At 37.9% G+C, this 22,880-nt stretch overlaps 1 protein-coding gene and 1 pseudogene across 1 annotated transcript; both read right to left on the reverse strand.

Annotated features, from left to right (window-relative positions):
* Positions 1–4,886: 4,886 nt before the first annotated feature.
* On the reverse strand, positions 4,887–5,992 carry LOC132598028 (T-box transcription factor T pseudogene; annotated as a pseudogene).
* A 13,407-nt stretch (positions 5,993–19,399) lies between these two features.
* LOC132597910 (large ribosomal subunit protein eL22) lies at positions 19,400–19,873 on the reverse strand. The gene has a single exon (XM_060305855.2). It carries the CDS (start codon positions 19,841–19,843, stop codon positions 19,457–19,459), a length of 387 nt encoding a protein of 128 aa, XP_060161838.1. The 5' UTR covers positions 19,844–19,873; the 3' UTR covers positions 19,400–19,456.
* Between the last annotated feature and the right edge of the window lie 3,007 nt (positions 19,874–22,880).

Here is a 22,880-nt window from a genome sequence, read left to right on the forward strand (position 1 = left end):
TATGCATCACTTTCCCTCCAAGTTCACCGAGTACCTCCAGACCCCTGTGGGGCGGCTGAGCAACTTCGAGGCCCATTGGTTGAACCCCACCACCACCACCACCCCCGGAGGCCCTCTGTGCGTGCCGCGCGATGGGCTACACACTGGACGTCCCTCGAGGAGCGCTACATTTCCAGAGCCCTCGAACAGCCTCAGGACAGCATTTCGGGTGAGTCCGACTTTGTCACGGCCCTTGTGTGAGCTGCCATGGGAAAACACTGTGCTTCGAATACTTCGAGGACCTCGTACCTGAAGTGACTCTGCCCGAGGAGAAAGTCAGCATCTTACCATGCCGTGTCGCTAACGGCACGCCCAGCACCAACACAGGCCTGGAAGTAAGGCCCCGAGTGGCGGTGCAGAAGCGGAGGCGTGCAGCAGTTTCCATGAGGCGGTGGCCTCGGCTCTGGGCACCTTCAACGGCAGCAGGGTTTTCTGGACACCTAGGAGGCTGGCGCGGGCACCCTGTTCCCGGCAGGAACACTGAGTACCGCCAGGCCCACCTGGGTCTGCTAAGCAACATCCAGGCCCGTAGCCCTTTAGAGCCCCTCTGTGTATGCTCAGCGTAGGGAAAGGCGCTGCACTCCCCTTGGGAGCAGCTTGAGGTCCTCAGCACTCGCACACGTTCACGGACACCGTTCTGGCACGTCCCACATGGCGTCGAAGTCTTACGCATTCCCCTAGGCTGAGCTGAACTCAGAGAAACCCTCGGCTTCGCAGTCCACCTAGGACCTCCTGCCTGAAGTCACCGTGCCTCCCAGAGAGAGTCGGCTTGCGTTCTTACTGCCATGTACGTGCCTTTCCTCCTGTGGCACTGCAGGCTTTGAATAGCCACAGGCCCAGAGGAGCAGCTACGGCGTTCCTTGGTTGAGGCAGTTCGCTCGACGCAGAACACCCTACTTCGAGAAGTTGATTCAGGGAAGGAAACTCAGGGTGACCTGTGTCTCTTTGGGCTTGTGAGAAACCACGGGGATGTCTGCTGAGTGCGCCCACGGAAACGGGGGCCTGCTGCAGTAGCCTTGCTTTCCCGTTTGGAAGGCTGCGTTCATGCTGCCTTGAAGCTACCTGACATTCCCTGCTCTCGACAGGCCTGTTAGCCCTGTCAGAGTGCTTCGGGGAACGTTATGAGTCTGCTCTGTCTAAACCAGGTGCTTCCATGGCCGCGGCTCTGGTCCGCCTGCCAAGCTCTAGAGCTAGAGGGAACCTCAACGTGACAAGTTGCCTCCAGCGTAGGTCCCTAGTAGCCGTGCAGAAAGGGAGGCAGGCAGCTGTCTCCATGAGTTCTCAGTCGCTTAGAGGCTTTATTTTAAAGGAAGTAGTACACTTTGGAGGACTCCTAGGCCTCTCGGGTATGCATCACTTTCCCTGCAAGTTCACCGAGTACCTCCAGATCCCTGTGGGGCGGCTGAGCAACTTCGAGGCCCATTGGTTGACCCCCCACCACCACCACCACCCCCGGAGTTCCTCTGTGCGTGCCGCGCGATGGGGTACACACTGGACGTCCCTCGAGGAGCACTACATTTCCAGAGCCCTCGAACAGCCTCAGGACAGCATTTCGGGTGAGTCCGACTTTGTCACGGCCCTTGTGTGAGCTGCCATGGGAAAACACTGTGCTTCGAATACTTCGAGGACCTCGTACCTGAAGTCACTCTGCCCGAGGAGAAAGTCAGCATCTTACCATGCCGTGTCGCTAACGGCACGCCCAGCACCAACACAGGCCTGGAAGTAAGGCCCCGAGTGGCGGTGCAGAAGTGGAGCCGTGCAGCAGTTTCCATGAGGCGGTGGCCTCGGCTCTGGGCACCTTCAACGGCAGCAGGGTTTTCTGGACACCTAGGAGGCTGGCGCGGGCCCCCTGTTCCCGGCAGGAACACTGAGTACCGCCAGGCCCACCTTGGTCTGCTAAGCGACATCCAGGCCCGTAGCCCTTTAGAGCCCCTCTGTGTATGCCCAGCGTAGGGAAAGGCGCTGCACTCCCCTTGGGAGCAGCTTGAGGTCCTCAGCACTCGCACACGTTCACGGACTCCGTTCTGGCACGTCCCACATGGCGTCGAAGTCTTACGCATTACCCTAGGGTGAGCTGAACTCAGAGAATCCCTCGGCTTCGCAGTCCACTTAGGACCTCCTGCCTGAAGTCACCGTGCCTCCCAGAGAGAGTCGGCTTGCGTTCTTACTGCCATGTACGTGCCCTTCCTCCTGTGGCACTGCAGGCTTTGAATAGCCACAGGCCCAGAGGAGCAGCTTCGGCGTTCCTTGGTTGAGGCAGTTCGCTTGACGCAGAAAACCCTACTTCGAGAAGTTGATTCAGGGAAGGAAACTCAGGGTGACCTGTGTCTCTTTGGGCTTGTGAGAAACCACGGGGATGTCTGCTGAGTGCGCCCACGGAAACGGGGGCCTGCTGCAAGTAGCCTTGCTTTCCCGTTTGGAAGGCTGCGTTCATGCTGCCTTGAAGCTACCTGACATTCCCTGCTCTCGACAGGCCTGTTAGCCCTGTCAGAGTGCTTCGGGGAACGTTATGAGTCTGCTCTGTCTAAACCAGGTGCTTCCATGGCCGCGGCTCTGGTCCGCCTGCCAAGCTCTAGAGCTAGAGGGAACCTCAACGTGACAAGTTGCCTTCAGGTTAGGTCCCTAGTAGCCGTGCAGAAAGGGAGGCAGGCAGCTGTTTCCATGAGTTCTTAGTCGCTTTTATGTTTTATTTTAAAGGAAGTACACTTTGGAGGACTCCTAGGCCTCTCGGGTATGCATCACTTTCCCTCCAAGTTCACTGAGTACCTCCAGACCGCTGTTGGGTGGCTGAGCAACTTCGAGGCCCATTGGTGGATCCCTCGGAGTCCCTCTGTGCGTGCCGAGTGACAGGGAACACACTGTACGTTCTTTGAGGAGCGCTACATTTCCAGAGTCCTCGAACAGCCTTAGGACAACATTTCTGGTGAGTCCACCTTTGTCGTGGCCCTTGTGTGATCTGCCATGAGAAAACACTGTGCTTTGAATACTTCGAGGACCTCGTACCTGAAGTCAGTGTGCTCGAGGAGAAAGTTAGCATCTTATCATGCAGTGTCGCTAACGGCACACCCAGCATGAACACAGGTCTGGAACTAGGGTCCTGATTGGCCGTGCAGAAGCAAAGGCGTGCAGCAATTTCCATGAGACGGTGGCCTCGGCTCTGGGTACCTTCAATGGCAGCAGAGTTTTCTGGACCCCTAGGAGGCTGGTCTGGGCCCCCTGTTCCCGGCAGGAACACTGAGTACCGCCAGACCCACCTGGGTCTGCTAAGCAACATCTAGTTCGGCAGCCCTTTAGAGCCCCTCGGTGTATGCCGAGCGTAGGGAAACGCACTAAGGTATATCATGAACTACAATTTATTAATATAAAACTTAAAGAGCCAGTTAAAAAATATGGAGTTAGTTTTTTTTATCATTAATTTAGAACAATTTTACATGCTTCCATTTGATTTAGATATTACCAAAAAAAGGGCATTTAAAAAGCATTTGATCTTCAGAAAACCTTTACTAAGTAATTATAAGCTCTTTAGATCACTTTCCTTTAGGGCTTCCCTGGTGGCACAGTTGTTGAGTGTCCGCCTGCCGATGCAGGGGACACGGTTTCGTGCCCCGGTCCGGGAAGATCCCACATGCCGCGGAGTGACTAGGCCCGTGAGCCATGGCCGCTGAACCTGCGTGTCCAGAGCCTGTGCTCCACAACGGGAGAAGCTGCAACAGTGAGAGGCCTGCGTACCGCCAAAAAAAAAAAAAAAAAAAATCACTCTTCTTTGAAAAGGAAAGCATGTGTTCTTTTGTTTAATCCATCTTATACTTTAAAGTTTTTCATTCTGGGCAAAAGAAGTTTGCTCAACATTTTCCAAAATAAATATTTCTAGATGCACAGTAAGTTAGCAAAAGATGAGAATTTGAGTATGTAAATTTTGAAAATTTTAGTGGATTATGTTTGTCACTAATTTCTAGTACTGAATCCTCTCACCAGATCTTTTTAAAACTGTATTTAGTTTTTTGCTGTTGTTGTTTCTTTTTTTTTTTTTTTTTTTTTTTTTTTGCATATTGCCTTTATTTTGCAGAAAATGTTTTGCTCATTGTCTTTGGCTATGTTTTTTCAGAAGAAAAATATTGCCATTGTATGTTTGACAATACAAGAGGCAATTACATATGCTCAATTAAACGCATTCTATTGGGCAGAACAGTGATATTTCCATTTCAGTTAAAGTCTGTTGTCCTCAACTATGAATTTATTATTTTTTCCCTAACAGCTTAACCTGAAAACTACTCTGAAGAAACAAGGAATGCAATTGAAAGCATGCTTTTTATTTCACTAAATAAGACGAGTTGAGTTTATTAATTCTAGTGTGTCAAATCTTCTATATTCTGTAAGAGACACAAAAAAATAAGTTTCTGGATCTTAGCAAACATAATTTTATTATGATCAAGTAATGGTGATTTAATAGTCCAACTGAGTTTTGTTTCCATACTTAAATTCATCTGTAGCATATAAACACAACATAGGACTACACTTGTGTTGCAGACGATGGGTGGGGTTATTTTTTTGATGAACAACAGAACATATATTGCTTTTCATATTTTAAAGTGAAGTTAATAAGACTTTTTTTTCTTTCTTGACCTATGAGACTGTCATTTTGTACCTAGATCAAATCCTGAGTAAAACTGGTAGACATAAAAAAAAAATAGTGTATATTTTAAGGAAAGGCTTTGGTTTACATGGAAGGTGGTGACAGGGATATCCATGAGGTTATGAGGCCAAGGTGTGATATTGGCTGTCAGGAATATCTGTGGCCACGACATGGTTCTTATAGAGTGAGAATCCTGAGGAGAAGGGACCTGAGATTATTTGGGTAAGATAGTGTTCACTGGGAAGGTCTGGACTCCCAGCCCATTAGGTAGCTATGCTGTCTGAGACCCTGGTGCGAAGGTGCTCTGCTAGCTGACCACAGGTTGGGATACTGATGCAGTCCTGTTGTGCTCAGGAGTGACATGATAGTATGTACACACATGCTGAGGCTGGGCTAAGTTCATGGGATCAGATCATGGACAACTTGCAAATGAATTGTCAGGATAGGTTGGAGAATTTTTCCAATGAGTGTATGGGCTAAGTATGAGCTTGTCCAAGTGGGGAGGAGTCCTAGGCACAGCTTTGAGGACAGGGACAGTGATGTGTGAACTGTGGTTCCTCAGCATAGAGCATTTTTCACAGCCATGAGAAAAGTGAGACAGGACCTCCAAACTGAGGATGGGGGTTGACAGCAGGTAGAAGGAACTGAGTCCAGGGATAAGCTACTTCCATTAGTAATACCCAGGTTGCTGTTTGTCTCTGGGTTCTTCCATCTTATCTTTGTGATCCCTGCTTCTTTTTGCATCACAGCAAGCCCTTGCAAATCAGTTTTATTTGGTTTTAAGAGCTGTAATCTCTTTCTGGTAAGCCTTGACAGATATGCATCGAGTCTTGAGAATGCCGTGGCTGGTAGTCATCCCCTGTAGACCCTCAACATATACTATATGAATTTAGAGCTTTTATTTATGTAAGGAGTTCAATATGCACATATGAATTGGACTGACCCCCCAGGCACCCACTCTCTGTTCACACACTTCCAGAAATAGTTGCTCTCCATCACAAAATCCAAGATAAAACAACACATGGTGTTTGGGTCCAGGCCAGACATACTCAATTTCAGCACTGGGAACATCCTCCTGCTGTTATTGGTGACCATCACCTGGTTGGTGAGCTCTCTGAAGTGCAGCCATATCTAACTTTTCTTGGTTGACACTAGGGTCACCCTTCTCCCTGCCAGCCTGTAGCTCTCACTTCAAGGAGCTCAGCTGGTGGCCCACTCTATTGCAGGCTATTCTACAAGTTCCGGACACCAAGGGAGATTGTCTTCTTGCTGACCCTTCTTCATGGCCCTCTAACCCAGACTTACTTACCCAAGAGCCATATTTAACTCCTTTCAACAGCCACTCTTCCAAGAAAAGGAGCAGCAAAGGTCCACAGTTCCCAGGCAGAGACCTGTGAGGAGAAGACTTGAAGGTAGGGGAGGGGCAGAGGGGTGAAGATAGAGGATATTCCCCTTGAACTCCTGCAAGGCATGACTAAAGTAGCTCTTTGTGGCATTGGATTTGCTTTAAACAATTAAAAATCAGACTATTGACTAGCACCCAAATATTTATAAAATATACAAATAAAACTATTGATATCTTTGAAGCCGATTTTTAAACAAAAGGAACATTTTTAAATGTGCCAGGATATAAATTATGGGTACCTCAGGATTATTATAACTTTTCTATAACATTTTATTAGATCTTTATGGTGTTTTTAAAAATGTTGGCCACTGATATTTGAAATTTGATAGGTATTTATAAAGTTTCCTCAAAGGATTCTTATGACAGCTAAAATTTTTGCCTATTTAGACAGACACTTTTGGCTAGCTACTCGGTAAAGTACCACATGCTGTGATTATTACTTTTTGTGCTTTCCAAGTCAACACCCAGATGCCTGTGAACCTGACCTGCACAGAGTAGTTATTTTGGTTCTTTAAACTGCCTGCCAAACGGTTGCAGTAGCTTTTTCATATGGGCAGATGGCCACTTCAGAACAAATCAAAATATAATATTTGGTCTCTGAACTTACTTTTGAATTCAAATCTTCGAATTCAATGAATGCTAACTCAGATTGAATTTTGGGTTTGACTAATTGTTTTGATGTTCTTAGGCAGTTTTCATGAAACATATTTGATCAAATAACTTAACATGGACTTCACTTCTTATTAGTTGTAAAATGTCCCTTCTGGTGTGTTAAATGCAATAAAAATTTGAGCATATATACTAATATGTAGCTCCTACCCAGCATATGATGAACAAAATATGTATTAACAAGAGACATCAATCCATTTCTGAGGTTATGCACGTAGTTTACTGCTGAAATGCGGTAAAACTTTAAAATTTGTAATTTCTGGTCAGAGTTTATGAGAAACATGAATATGAGCAAAATAGGTAAATTTAGTGTTTTTTTAACAAGGTAGGTATGGCACAGACTTCAAACTATACAGATTTCAAGCAAACAAGGATAATTACATTGATTTAAGCAGTTCTTTCCCATTTATTCATATTTTTTTGTCTTATTTCAGACCTAGCTTAATTCACCCCTCCCTCCCTCCCTCCCTCCTTCCCTCCTTTCCTCCCTCTCTCTCTTCATTCCTTCTTTCATTCCTTCCTTCCTTCCATCTTTCCTTCCCTTTCTTCTGTTCTGCCTTTCTTTCTCCTATCTCTTTAAACTGCAGTCCTGAGTAAAATGGATGGTTTCAGATTAACCTAATTAATTACAACTAAATAGCCACTTATGTCATTAACCCAGGATACTTCCCTGGGCTACTCAGATCCAAATGTAGATTTTATATATTCAATGGAACAATGTTTGTTAGAAAATATATTTCATATTATAATTTTTATAATGAGAAAAATGCTAATTAAAACCAAAACCATTAGTCACCTGTAAGATTTGAAATATATGAAAAGTTTGATAACACTCTGTTGGTGAGCCTAAGGAGGAAAAAGCAGTCTAATATTTTGTTTTTCAAAATGTAAAATGGGACAACATCCATGGAGAAGATTTTATCAATATCTAACAAAATCATAGCTGTATCTGGCCTTTGATCTATCAATCCCTCTTCCAGGAATCTGTTCCAAAGATCCAAAAGTACACTGACATTAGTTTGAAATGACATGTATCAAATGTTCTTCAGTGTAACATTATTGGTACTAGTAACAAAACTGAAATCACCCCCAAAATCCAAAATTCTAACACCAAAATCCAACAGTTATATAAACTGCAATATATCTACACAGTGGATTACTATGTATTGTGCAAAGCAGTTGGAAAGATCTCTACAAAATGGATTAAATGGATTATATATTGTATATTTTGGAGTATAAATTGTTAAGTGATAAAAGGAAGTTGCAGAAAACTGTGTATAGTATGTCACCTTGTGTGTAAGAAACCCTCCCTTCCTTCCTTCCTTCTTTCCATCCTTCCTTCCACCCCTTTCTCTCTCTTTCATCTGTTTCTTTTCTTTATTATTTCACAGTTTGTGCTTTTTTTTTTATATTTGCAAAAATAAATAAGGGAAGGAGCGAAGAAAAACTCATAAAAATTGTTCCCTATAAGGTAACTGTCTCTCCATTCTGAAAAGTGAGACGTTGAAATCATCTACTATTATTGCACTTCTGTCTATTTTTCTAGTCAATTCTGTCAGTGTTTGTTTTATATATTTAGGTGCTCTGATGTTGCATGAATATATATTTGTAATTGTTATATCTTCTTAGTGACTTGACCTTTTATCATTATATAATGTCCTACTTTGTTTTTGTGATAGTTTTTTGTTCAAATTGACAATAAATTTTAAGCATAATTAACTGTCATTAGCACAAATTCATGAACTGTATCTTCGTTTTTCTCATTTTTTGAAACCTTATATTTGTAATCATAGTTATTTATATTTGATAAATAAAATTTTTTATAAAGAATTCAAGTTATAAGTAAATGGAAATGTATCATTCAATTTTTGTTTTCTTGCTAGTGGAGGACATTAAGCAAAACTAAGATTTTTAATTCATAAATATGGTAATAAAATTGAACATGTATTTAAAGTATTGAAATAGTATAACTGAAGAATAAAAGAAACATTATAATAAATGCTTTATTATCATTAATGTTAAATTCTTTTGATTACTGAGTTTAATTGAAGATTTTAAAAATACACTATAAAAAATAAAAATACATTATAAATATATTTGCATTATAAATCTATATTTTAAAACTTGTAAATGTTGATAGAACTAATTGTCCTGTTGAATAATGGAACAGAGTTCCTCATCTAATTATTTAATTTTTATGATCCTTGTGAAATAACAGTTAACTATTTGAAATGTGCTATTCATGTTTGTATGTGTTTTACAGAAAGAAATTGTATTCTGTCATAGCTTACATTTCTAAATTCAAAAAGGCAAATATTTCAAGATCTTTATTATCTTGATCATTTTGACACATTTAAAAATCATCCAATTTTAACAAAGATGTCCTTACCAAGAAATGGTAAGTTCTACTGACAAGTTAAAACAAATGATCAATTATTATTTTTAATTATATTTGTTGCTGGGAAAAAGAAATTGTAGAAAAGTAGTCAGAGAAGAAGGATTATATCCTTTAATTTGTAATAAATTTATTTGTAAAGATGGGTGATGTGATGCCTAGCTGTGAAAATAAGTAACATGACAAGTAAATATTAAAGTCATGGAAGTGATCTAAAAATACCTGGATAATTATTGCAGATTATATAAATGTGGGTTTCTGGGGTAGGATTGGAGGTTCCAGCCACTTTCCACTGGAAACAAAGCTTCAGTGACTTATATTCTATTGCCAGAAGAACTGGGGAATTTAAACATAGAAATAGAGTAATTGGATGATTTATTTCATAAGCATACATTTTTAAATGTTGCTGATGACTTTTCTTGAAAGTAAAGCCAGAAAGATTTCAAGATTCTTAACTGTAAATATTAGAAATGATTATTATAATACTTTCCATGATAAAATTATTTGAAACTTACTCTTGTATATTCCCAACGAAAGGTGATTCTTATTTTTTATTGTGGCTAATTTAATGAAATAATATTTTATACAAAACACAATTTTCCTAACTTGGAAATTATAATTAATTAAATTAAGAACACATTTGAGTTTTGAGTGTTGTCATTTAGACTGTGGGCATTATCAGGGCACAATAATCCACTTGGTGAAAATTTAGTCTAGTTGAAGGCCAATTATTTTACTTCCTTGTAATTCACATGATATGTCCTTGCAAATAGAAGCAGCCGCTAGCCAAGTAACTAGGGAGAAACAAAGAGCCTTGAGTGGGTGATATTTCAAATTCAACAGTATAAAGCAAAGAAAAATAACACATTTTAACACATAAAAAATGCTAGAAAAAATGTTTACATGCATGATTCTAGTTTGGTAATTGCTTCTATTCTAAATTTTTTCATATCAATTCAACAATAAGCACCTTCCTATCATATAAATCACTATCACTTATAAGTAAGTACGGTTGTAGTTTTAAAGTATTTGGTTTTATCAAGTAATATATGCTCATTAAAAAAAATCACATGTTAAAGAATGTTTTATATTAAATATCAACAGAGTCAGATCACTTCTTCACTTCTAAGTCTACTCTCCAGACAAGTTCTTCACAATTGTTTATATTTTGGTTATTTCCCTTCTCAAACAATATATATTTTCTGAATTTATTAATATCAGATAACATTTATTATTCCCCCAATATCAAATATAAATATTTAACTCACTCAGGTCCTCTTCTCCAACTGTTTTAGTCAATTATGTTATTGTTTTGGTTTTTCTGTCAATTATCTTTAGTATAAACAATGTAATTAAACTCAATCATTTTTCTATAGTCCTTTAATTCAGTTTTCATACTTTATATGACAATTTTAATACCCTTGTTTCTCTACCCAATTTTCTTCACAATCTGCTTTGTGTAAGTTACATTTTTATCATAGCTCTTGGATTTTCATTCCATCCCTAAACATAGCATCTTCTTTCCGTGACCTGAAGATCAACTCAAAATTGAAAGTAAATAAACAATATTTTCATCATTATGGTTGCAAACATATTGAGCAATAAAATACCAATTATCTTCCCATCTTTAGGAGTTCAAATCCAAATGCCCCTTGAGTGAGAATGTTAGGCTGAAAGAATTTCCTCAGTTGGTAAAAAATCATTTAAAATTATATTTGGAAAATAATTTCCATCCTCAGTTTCTGTCATTTTTGGAGGTTATATTGGCCATTTAAAAATGGCATGTACTGCTTTTATTCTCAACATTTTTCAGTTCTAAATCATGCTTATCATTATGTTCTACTACCTTTATTTCTTAAAAGTACCTGTAATGATCCCACTGGAATTTTATTACCTTCTCTGTTGGGTTTTCTCTTTGTTTTTCTTTTATTATAACTTTCTTTTGCTTAATTTACATATTAGTTTCTTTTCTTCCCTTAAGCTCATAATGAAAGATCTTCATAAACTGTGAAGGTAGCAGATAACATTTCTGAGTCCTAAGCACTATAGTGTTGATTTTAAGCTTAGGAATTTCTTTAATCTCCTAAAAATGAATTATATACATATATATAGACAGTATGTGTTCCCCCAGCTGATTGGTAAATAGGACTGTCTTCTATTTAGGTCTGTACTCAAGTGGGGTATTATAGGATGAGAGACTACACACAGTAATCTCTTTTTTTCACCTGATCATAGCAGTCTGCCTTGCTGTTGATAGCACAAGCACCAAACTGACAAAGGCTTTACTATGAATCAACATTCAGACTATTGATCTTATTTAGGATTTAAATGTTTTATTTAAATGTTTTAAAAAGTTTCATTTTGAAGTAATTGTAGGTTCATTAGCAGTAATAAGAAATAATACAGAGGGGTCTCATGTACTCATTTCCCAGTTTCTCTCAATGGCGACATCTTAGATTATAGTACAATATCACAACCACAATATTAATTTTTATGTAAGATGTGTGACAAGTCAAGGCCCAGTTTTTTTTAACCTATCACATTGCTCTAGTACCATTGGTTTAAAAGGCTATCTTTTCTCCATTGAATTGTTCCTTTCACTTTTGTCAAAAATCATTTGGGCATATTTGTGAGTTTATTTCTGAATTTTCTGTTCTCTTCTATTGGCCTATGTGTCTATTCCTCCACTCACACCACACAGTCTTGATTACTAAAGATAGTATAAGGATGAATTGGGAGATTGGAATTGACATATATACACTATTGATACTACGTATAAAATGGATAACTAATGAGAACCTACTGTATAGCACAGGGAACTCTACTCAGTGCTCTGTGGTGACCTAAATGGGAAGGAAATCCAAAAAAGAGAGGATATATGTATACATATAGCTGATTCACTTTGCTGTACAGTAGAAACTAACAAAATATTGTAAAGTGACTATACTCCAAAATAAATAAATAAAGCAGTAATAAAAAAAGATAAAGGAAAAAAAATAAGGCTTAAAATTGGGTAGACTGGGCTTCCCTGGTGGCGCAGTGGTTGAGAGTCCGCCTGCCAATGCAGGGGACATGGGTTTGAGCCCTGGTCCGGGAGGATCCCACATGCCACGGAGCAACTGAGCCTGTGCGCCACAGCTACTGAGCCTGTGCTCTGGAGCCCGCGAGCCACAACTACTGAAGCCCGCGCGCCTAGAGCCCATGCTCCACTACAAGAGAAGCCATCGCAGTGAGAAGCCTTCGCACTGCAGTGAAGAGCACCCCCCCCCACTCACTGCAACTAGAGAAAAGCCCGCGCACAGCAACAAAGACCCAATGCAACCAAAAATAAATAAACAAAATAAATTTAAAAAAAAATTGGGTAGACTGGCTTCTTCTACTATATTCTTCATTTTCCAAATTCTTTTTGTTTTTCTAGTTCCTTTGTTCTTTTCCATATATATTTTTAAATAATCTGGTCTATATAAAAATTCTTGCTGATGTCTTGATGAGAATAGTTTTAAAATTATATATCAATTTTGGCATAATTGAAATCCTTACTGTTATGAGCTAAATTGACTCTCCTCAAAATTTATGTGTAGACGTCTTAACACCCCAGACTTAACAATATGATAATGTGACTATATTTGGGATATGGTCTTTAAAGAGGTATTTAAATTAAAATGAGGTAATTAAGATGGGCTCTAATCTAACCTGATTTGCAATTAGGACAGACACACATAGAGGAAGACTCTGAAGGTACAGAGAAGAGATGGCCATTTAGGAGCAAAGAAGAGAAGCCTTAGGCAAAACAAAACCCTGCTGACATCTTGATCATGGACTTTAATAAGCCTCCAGGATTGTGAGAAAATATATTTATTTTATTTATGCTACCCAGCCTTTGATATTTTGTTATGATGGCCCTTGCAAAACTAACAGTTACCAAGATGAAGCTTCCAATCTATAAACACTGAATGTCTTCCATTTATTTAGAACCTCTTTGATTTTTTTCATGAGCATTTTATAATCTTTTGATGACAATTCTTGTAAATATTTGATTATTTGGATATATTTCTATATTTCATTTTTGAGTGATTATAAAAATCTCACTGCCCATAGTTAATTCCTAGCAAATAGGTTTACAATTAATATTTTATGTTTGTTTTATATCCTGTATCCTTGCTTAACTTATTAATTCTAAAAGGGTATTTTTTTGAGTATATGTGTATTCCTAGACTTCAGTTTGTATACAATCATATTATCTGCGAATAGAGACAAGTTTATTTCTTTCTTACCTACATATCTGTCTTTTAATTATTTTTCTTGCCTTACTGAACTTGCTAGAACACCTCATACTATGTTAAATGAGTGCGGTGAGAGTGATATCCTTGCCTTGTTCCTGATCTTGAGGAGGGAAATAATTCAGTCTTTCATCATTAAGTATAATGTTAACTTTGGGATTTTTGGTTTTGGTTTTCTTTTTATTTTTGATTTCCATAGATGCTGTTTATCAAGTGGAAGAAGTTATTCTCTATTCCTATTTTTCTGAGAGCTTTTTGTTCGTTTGTTGTTTTTACAACATGAATGGTTGTGAAATTTGTCAAACCCTTTTTCTGCATTGAATTATATGACCATGCAATTTTTTTTCTTTAGGATTGGGTCAATTACATTGATAATTCTTGAATATTGAACTGGCTTTACATGCTGAGAATGAATATCAATTGGTGATGTATAATTATTTTTATATATTGCTAATTCTATTTATTAATATTTTGCTAAGGATTTCTACATTTATTTTATGATGGAAATTGGTGTGTAGTTTTCTTTTTGTGTATTGTCTTTTTCTTGTCTTGGTATTACTATAATAATACTGTTATAGCAATAGAAATAAAAATCCAGTATTTTACTTCAAAAACTGTGATCCTCATGAACAAGATCTGTGATTTCTGTCATTAAAGATGTGGGGATAGGGAACTAACAAGCCATTATTTTTAAGTTTAACACTTGTAATTTATTCTCTGGAATCATATGATCATTTATCATATGTGATTGCCAATAGGTGAATTTTACAACTACAGTAAGGGGTGGTGGGGAAGTACAAAGAGATTCTTCTAATACCAGACACAAAACTGAATTTCTGTGTAATTTAGAACAAATTGATTTAACCTAATGGAATTGAAATTTCTATGCTGTAAAATGGGAATTATGATGCCAACTATTAACAGTATTGGGGAAATCAAATGAAATAATATAAGTAACAGCTTGTAAGAACATAGATTTTTTTAATAAGCTCGGTGAGAAATTAACTGTATCTCTGTTCTCTATCTATCATCTATAGAAATAGAAAAAAATAGAAAGATAGATGTGGGCTGGGGATAAACAGGATTTCCACTTCCAACATCCATCATGTCCTTAAAAGAGAATGTAGACTAGGCTTTGGTGGGTTTGACAGGAAAGTCAGAATCCAAGTTGCTCATAAATATTTCACAGGAAGGACATAGATGCTGCTTAAAGTTCTTTCTGAATGGTGTTAGGTGACTTGATTCCGAAAAAGCTTTGAGCTTAGAAAAAATGAGCTTTGCGTATTGACAAGAGTCCTCACATGGGAACAGAGTCAAAATTAACAGACTCTGCAACCCAAAGGAGGCTGGCTGAATATTCCCGCTACCTTTGCTCTGATCATGTGACCATCTCACGCTTCTGTCACTTTCATTAAATAAAAATTAATCTTAACATATTTGGGCAGGAGTGGGGGTGGTTTGGCATGGGTGTCTACTCTGTCAAGGATAAAAAATATCCTTTAGTTCTCATCACCTAATCAGTTGATTTCAGCTCCATTTTCTCCCTTTTCTTTCTTTATCACTGCCTAACCTTGTCCCCTAGGAGTTTCAGACCTTGTTATTCATAAATGGCATAACTTCGTGCACCCTTTTCCTTTTTACTCAAAAGTTTTCTCTAAAATCAAAGGATTACTTGGCTGATTATAAAATTCTTGCATCACGTATTCTTCCTCTCAGTATATTTTAGATACTGATCAAACTGTCTCCTTGCATGAATATTACTGTGAAGATGTCGAATCCATCTTGATATTTCACACTAGTAGGGGGCATGATTTTTTCCCCTCCTACTCCTAGGATTCTTTCTTTGTACCTGAATTTTAACATCCTTACCAGAATATGCTTTGATTTGGAATGGTAGGTATGAATGTTAGGTTTCATTATTTCTTGGAAATCTATGAGCCCCTTCAGTCTACACATTCAACTTGTTTTTATTTCAGAAAAAATGTTGAAAAAATTATACTTTAGACTCTTCCTATATTTTCATTTGCTTAGTTCTTCTTAAAAATATCAATAATACATGTTAGATATACCTTTTTAAAGTCTAGCGTTCCTTCTGTGATCATGTTTACATTCCCCTTTCTCTCTCCCTGCTCCACCTCCCTCCCTCCCTCTCTTTCTTTCTCTCTGAGTCACCCTCATAACTACTTATAAACATCTAACTTTTTCCACCTATAACGGGCATTATTCTCTACACTGGCTTTTCATTTTTTGTCATATTGTGACATTTTGCAACTCAATTCTATATTCTTTGGACATCCTATAAAGTCTCTTTGGAATACTTTTTTCTCATTGTTCAAATTTCACTTATTACTTATAAAGATGATATTATCTATAAATTCTGTGAGAATAATGAGAAGCATTTCTTTCATTCCTTTGTTTTACTGTAACCATCTTTTTATCAGAAATGACCGTTTACTGATTTAAAGAAAAATGTTTTGAGCATAGAGCACATATCATTTCCTTTCTAAGTATGATCCATCTTTGAATTATTTTTGCTGCTTGCCAGAGATGTTGACAACTATGGTAACTGGGACTATCTGGGGTGTGGATTCAGAGGTGTTGACTCCAAACTCTTCCTCAACAAATTGCTTGGGTGACAGAAAAATCTTCTTTGGTATTCAGCGTACATTTGGCAGATGTGAAAACCATTCAGTATTTAAGGATGGGGAAATTTATAGCTGATCACGGGTGACTAGAGTGATGGAATGGCTAAAGGCGTTAAGGGAAGAGGAGGGTTGTTCTTCATAGATCAAGAAACTGTCACTGCCTTAGACTACAGCTCATGTGACCATTTTCGCCCCAGAGCTGCTGACAGTATGAGGGGTAAGCTCTCTGTCTGTGTCTGCTACTGTAAGAAATGTATTTTGCTATTAAGCAAAAACCAGGAGCCCACTCTACCATTGCTGCTAAATTACTCTCAAAGTTGCTGACATTCACTGCTGCCTAAAATCACCTTTAAAAAAATGGCTTTATAAAATATAGGTTAAATATTATAAAATTCACCCATTTCGCGAGCATTTAATTCAATAAATTTTTGTATATTGTAGAACTGGTCTGCCTTTCTTTGCCTCCACCCCTGCATGCTCTTCTCCTAGAATGGAGGTTCCATGCCAAGAAGACCATGAGCAAGATGCCTTCTTTTGTCGTTATGGTCCTGCTACTGTCACAGCCCCTAGGTGCTGAAAGAAACTGAAATAGCAAAGTAATATTCTGTTTCTTCTTTCTTCCTTCTAAATTCCATCTAGTGCCTCCAATTGGCAGAAACCAAGAGAAATTCAGAAAGCTAGGTTGTCTGAAATATATGGCTTGCATGTTTATCCCTCAAAAGTACAGAAGAAAGTGCAGAAAGGAAAGTGTAATATTGAGAGCCCATCATATTGAAAGCTAGAGTATCCAGAGCACCCCTCAACTTATAAAATCATGGATTGCCTCCTCTATTCCTGTCTTAGCCCATTCAGGCAGCTATAACAAATTACCGTAGACTGGGTGACTTATAAACAACAGAAACTTATTTCTCACCCTTCTGGAGGCTGGCAAATTCAAGATCAGGTGCCAGCAGGTTTGGTGTCATTCATTCATGAGGGATCTGCCCTTATGACCTGATCACCAACCAAAGGCCCCACCTCCAAATGACATCCCACTGTAAATTAAGTTTTAACATATGAATGGGGGCACTAACATTTAGTCTATGGCAATGCTTTTCCTTCTCTCCTCTATTCAGCTCTCAGTGAAGTAACTTTCAGGCTAGGAAAGAAAGTGTACAGATGGTTTTATTTATTTTTATTATTTATTTGTTTTTTATTTGCCAGGTATCTGCTTTTCTGTCGCAAATATCTGGGTCCCAACAGGATATATTCCACAGTACCCGGAGCCTTCCTATAACTCTTGATGTCTTAATTGTCATTTTGTAGAGGTTGTGCAGAATAAGATACTTAATATTTTTTGGAAATGTACAAATATCTTGGAGACTGAGGAAGTTTGTGAAAATAAATATCACGCACTCTTGTTTAGGTTAATATTTCACATTTTTTGGCTAGTATAATTCTATTTGTATATTGAAGTTTTTTTTTTCTATTATATTAAATCTTGGATTTTCTACTATTCTTTTTTTTTTTTTTTTAATGAAGTCCAAGGTCATTGTTGGTACAGCAATTCATCAGTGAGGACAAACAACCAATTTATTGTTGCTAAACAGATTAACATGCCAATCCTTTAAAAAAAAAAAAAGCCTTGTACAATAATAGTAGCCATGCGTTAGCCACTTTAATATAAAATGTGATCAAAAGTCAAAATACAAGAGTTCAAAAGGCATAGAAAAACCAAAAAGTTTCAATTTTATTACAAGTTTTAGATTCTGGAAATAGTTTTTTTTAAAAAAAACTTATATGCTAATTTCAGCCCAGGGCTAATTTTTTTTACAACCAAACTAAGAATTACTACAAGGGAACATCAATGCAACAAACAAGTAAAATTTGCAAACCCAAGTCACAAACTTGCTAACAAAGTTAATACTCATGGTAATGGACAGCACCAAAGAGCAACTGATGCCTCAGTTAAATTTGAAAGAAACAATGCCTTCTCTAGGGCAGAGAAACATGCAAACAATTCTGCTTCAAGAAATTTGCATAGAAATAGAAAATGCTAGAGCCTTTACCACAAATGAAATTACAAAGCCTCAACATGTTAAATTCAACCCAAGGAGCACCAAATGTTAAATTGGAGCCAAGGTATGACTCAAAACATTTAATTTCCAGCTATGCAACTAGCAAGATCACAAGAATTTCAGGTGTGGAAAGGCACCCTAGGCAAGCTCTTGAAAGACATGAATTTGATACAACGTAACCTTAAATCAATGCAGACATTCCTGTAAAATTTAAATTTTAGAGGGCACCATAAGGCATCAGGATCTCTTCTCAAAGTCACTCTTGATATTGTCAGCAACAATCACATCTTTATGATCTCATTAATGACCTTTCACAGATCTCTAGCCTGTACACGTACAGCAGAACCCCCAATATCGTGGGAAGCCCTTTCAGTTTGGCCCTGCTTAACGTGTTTGTAGAATGACTTTTAAGCCCAGCCGTGGCCTAAATGGTGTGAAAGGGACTACTCCCTGGGCATCTCAAGACTTCTCTTCAGCCTGAGCTGTCTCCCAGGACCCTCTCTTCCACACCTGCCCCCAGGGTAAGACTCCAGAACTCTGGGATTCTGAGCCTGACCCCAGGCAACCTCACCGACACCCACCTTTGGAAGCTCCACTATTCCTCATCTCCAGCTTCCCCTGGTGGGGTTCATAGTGACAGTTTGGTGAAAGGACTTGTAGAAACAATGCTTATTTACAAATTCGTATTTTGTAGACCTTTCCTTAATTGAACACCTGTGACTTTTACAGTCGCTCTCCAGACCCTTTCCAGAGGTGTAGTAGAATATGCGAAGCAAAAGGACATTTTATTTCTACAGGAAGAAAAAGGATTAACATACATAGTAATAACTGTGTCCATCAAGAGTAATTTGTAATCAGAAAATGAAGACAAATGCCCCAGAAGCCTGCATTTTATCGACACTGCCACTTTCCCAAAAAAAGAACCTCAGAAACACGTCACTGGATCTGCTTTCAGTGAATCAGGAGTTCCCACATTTGTATTCCTCAATCTTTGAGAAAAGTACCAGATGAAACTGACCCACCCCTTTTTGTGTAAAATAGTAACTAACTGAACTCACATCTCCACGCCCTCATCCACCGGTTCAATGACAAACAGTAGTCAGTTCCCTTGAAGGAGACTTACACATTTTGGTATTTCTACCAAAAAAATTGAAATTTTCAAGCAGAAAAAAAGTTTAATTACAAGTAAGTGAGTGGCAGCCCAAGTGAAGCTCTTTTACTATGATTTCCAATTTTCTGTTCAATCCACACTGCAGAGATACAAGGAAAGCCACCATTTTGTTTCCTAAATTTTATTTAAGAATTCATACAAAATACTCCAGATAACTGAGTTTCAATCCTCATCTTCCTCCTCTTCTTCATCTTGATTAATCTGGAAGTAACGTAATTCGTAACTTTCTTTGCTGTTAGCAACTACGCGTAACCAATCACGGAGATTATTCTTCTTCAAATATTTTTTGGTGAGATATTTCAAATACCTTTTGGAAAAAGGCACCTCGGAAGTTACAGTGATCTTGCTTTTGCTTCTTTCGATTGTTACAACACCTCCTCCGAGATTCCCAGCTTTTCCATTCACTTTGATTCTTTCCTGAAGAAACTGCTCAAAATTGGCCGCATCCATGATTCCATCTTCTACAGGATGGGTACAGTCAAGAGTAAACTTCAGGACCTGCTTCTTTTTTTTGCCCCCCTTCACCACAAGCTTTTTCACTGGCGCCATCGCCGCAGCGGAGGCAGAAAAGCTCTACTATTCTTTTGTTCTTTTAGGCATTTGCCAGGGGTCGAAAAGATGAGATTGAAATAAAATGCTTTTATTCCACTGATTTTTAACAGAAAATTTGCATTCTCTACTTCCAGCCTGTCTGAAACCAGTTTCTAATTGTCTCTCAGGAGAAACAATACTGTTCTTTCACCCAGTACTTTTTGTTTGTTGTTGTTGTTCCAAAGTTCATATCATGGGTCTGTCACAGAAGCAAAATTATAAATTGCAAGTCATTAAGGTATGGTGAATGCCCATCTGTGTAAGAACATGTCAAAGAAATGTTTACCCAGTTGGAATATCACTGGCCAATCTACTATTGTATATAGTATGTGTATTAATATCCTAGTGCTGCTATAGCAAAATACTACAAGTATATGACTTAAAGCAACAGAAATTTATTTTCTCACAGTTCTGGTGGCTAGAAGTCTGGAATTGATGTGTCAGCAGTGCCAGGCTCCCTCTGGAGACTCTTGGGAAGAATCCTTCATTGCCTCTCCCTAACTTCTGATGATCATTGGCAGATACTTGGCGTGCCTTGACTCGAAGTTTCATCCCTCCAACCTCTGTCATCATATGGCCCTTTACCCTGCATGTCTACCTCTCTGTGTCTCTTTCTCCTTATAAGGACACTAGTCATTGGACTTAGGGCCCACCTCAATCCAATATGACCTTACCTTAAGTTGGTTAAATCACAGAGACCCCGTTTCCAAATAAGGTCACATTCACAGGTGCCTGGGTTCAGGACTTCAATATATCTTTTGGGGGGACACAATTCAGCTCACAACAGTAGTAGATATTATTAGTAGCATGGAGCTGGAAGATCTGGTAGATTTTTAGACCAATGGCAGCCAACATATAGTATATTGATATTTATATCAAACTGACTAAAATTACCTAAAAATTTCCAAAAATGAATAAATCTTCAACTTTGAAACTACTCACCTGCTTATTCCATTTTCTATTCAAAATAAATATACAAAGTATGATGTGTGTGTGTGTGTGTGTGTGCACGTGCTATATGTATCTACATGGATTTATGTGTAGGACTTTTCAAAATCCTCATTTCTAATTTACAACTGAATTCTGAAGCTTAGACTAGACAGAAATCAGGGCTTCACGTTGAGGTGGTAAAGTTACACATATATCAATTCTGATAACTAAATTATTCAACCAATTACTTTTTTTTCTTTTTTAAATTGAGATACTATTGACATATAACACTGTGTAATTTTAAGGTGTACAATGTGTTGATTTGATGCATTTATATATTGCAATATGATTACCACCATAGTGTTACCTAACACCTTTAACGTGTCATATAATTATCACTTCTTTCTTTGAGATGAGAACAATGAAGATCTAGTCTCTTGGTAAATTTGAAGTTCATAATACAGTATTGGTGACTATAATTACTATGCTCTACATTAGAACTTCAGGATTTATTTATCTACTAGTTTTAAGTTTGTATCCTTAAATAACATCTCCCCAATCCCCCAACCTTCAGCCCCTGGGAATCACTATTCTACTCTCTGTTTTTACAAGTTTATCTTTGTTAGAATCCACAAATAAGTAATATCATACAGCATTTAATCTTCCTCTGTCTGACTTAGCTCATTTAGCGTAATAAATCAGGGTCCATCCATGTTGTTGTAAATGGCAGAATTTCATTTTTTTATGGCTGAATTATATATATATATATTATAATATTAATTATAATATAAATATATATATACATACATATATATTTTACATCTTATTTATTCATCCATTGATGGACACTTCAGTTATTTCATATCTTGATTATTCTGAGTAAAGTTGCAATAATGACAGAAGTGCTGATACCTCTTTGATACCTTATTTTGCTGGGAAAAGAATACTCTCTTCGACAAATGGTGTCTGGAAAACTGGATAACCACATGGAGAAAAATGAAATTGTACCTCTATCTTATACTCCTCATAAAAATTAACTCAAAATGGATTAAACACTTCAACATATGACCTGATACTATAAAACGTCTGGAAGAAAACATGTAGGGAAAGCTCCTTAACATTGATCTTGGCAATGATTTTTTGGATTTGACACCAAAAACACAAGCAACAAAAGCAGAAATCAACAAGTGGGACTATATCAAACTAAAAAGCTTCTTCACAGCTAAAGAAACAATCAACAAAATGAAAAGGCTACCTACAGAATGGGAGAAAATTTTTGCAAACCATATACAGGGTAAAGGGTTAATGTCCAAAATATATAAGGAACTCATACAACTCAATACAAAATAATCCAACTAAAAAATGGGTAGAAGAACTAAGTAGACATTTTCCTAAGAAGACACTCAAGTGGCCAACAGGTACATGAAAAGATGCTCAACATTCAATCTGGAACAATTCTTGAGTGTACAAATCCTTCACCTCCTTGATCAAACTTATTACCAAGTATTTTATTCTTTTTAATGCAATTGTAAATGAGATCATTTTCTTAATTTCTCTTTCTGATAGGTATTATTAGTGTATAGAAACACAACTGACCTTTGTATATTGATTTTGTATCTTGCAACTTTACTGAAACTGTTTATTAGTTATAACAGTCTTTTGGTGAAGTCTATTATAAATATTATATCATATCATCTGCAAGCAGAGACAATTTAAATTATTATTTTCTGATTTGAATGCTTTTTATTTCTTTTTCTTGACTAATTGCTCTGACTAGGACTGCCAGTACTGTGTTAAATAATAGTGAGAACAGGCATTCTTGTCATGTTCCTGATCTTAGAGCAATAGCTTTCAGCTTTTCATCACTGATTATGATGTTAGCTGTGGGCTTGTTATATAGGGCCTTTATTATGTTGAGATAAATTTCTCCTATATCCACTTTGTTAAGAGTTTTTTATTAGGAAAAGATGTTGAATTTGTCAAATGCTTTTTCTGCATCTATTAAGATAATCACAGGATTTTATCCTTTATTTTGTAATGTGATGAATCACATTGATTAATTTGC

Source organism: Globicephala melas, chromosome 10 (assembly GCF_963455315.2).
Source record: "Globicephala melas chromosome 10, mGloMel1.2, whole genome shotgun sequence".
NCBI lineage: Eukaryota > Metazoa > Chordata > Mammalia > Artiodactyla > Delphinidae > Globicephala > Globicephala melas.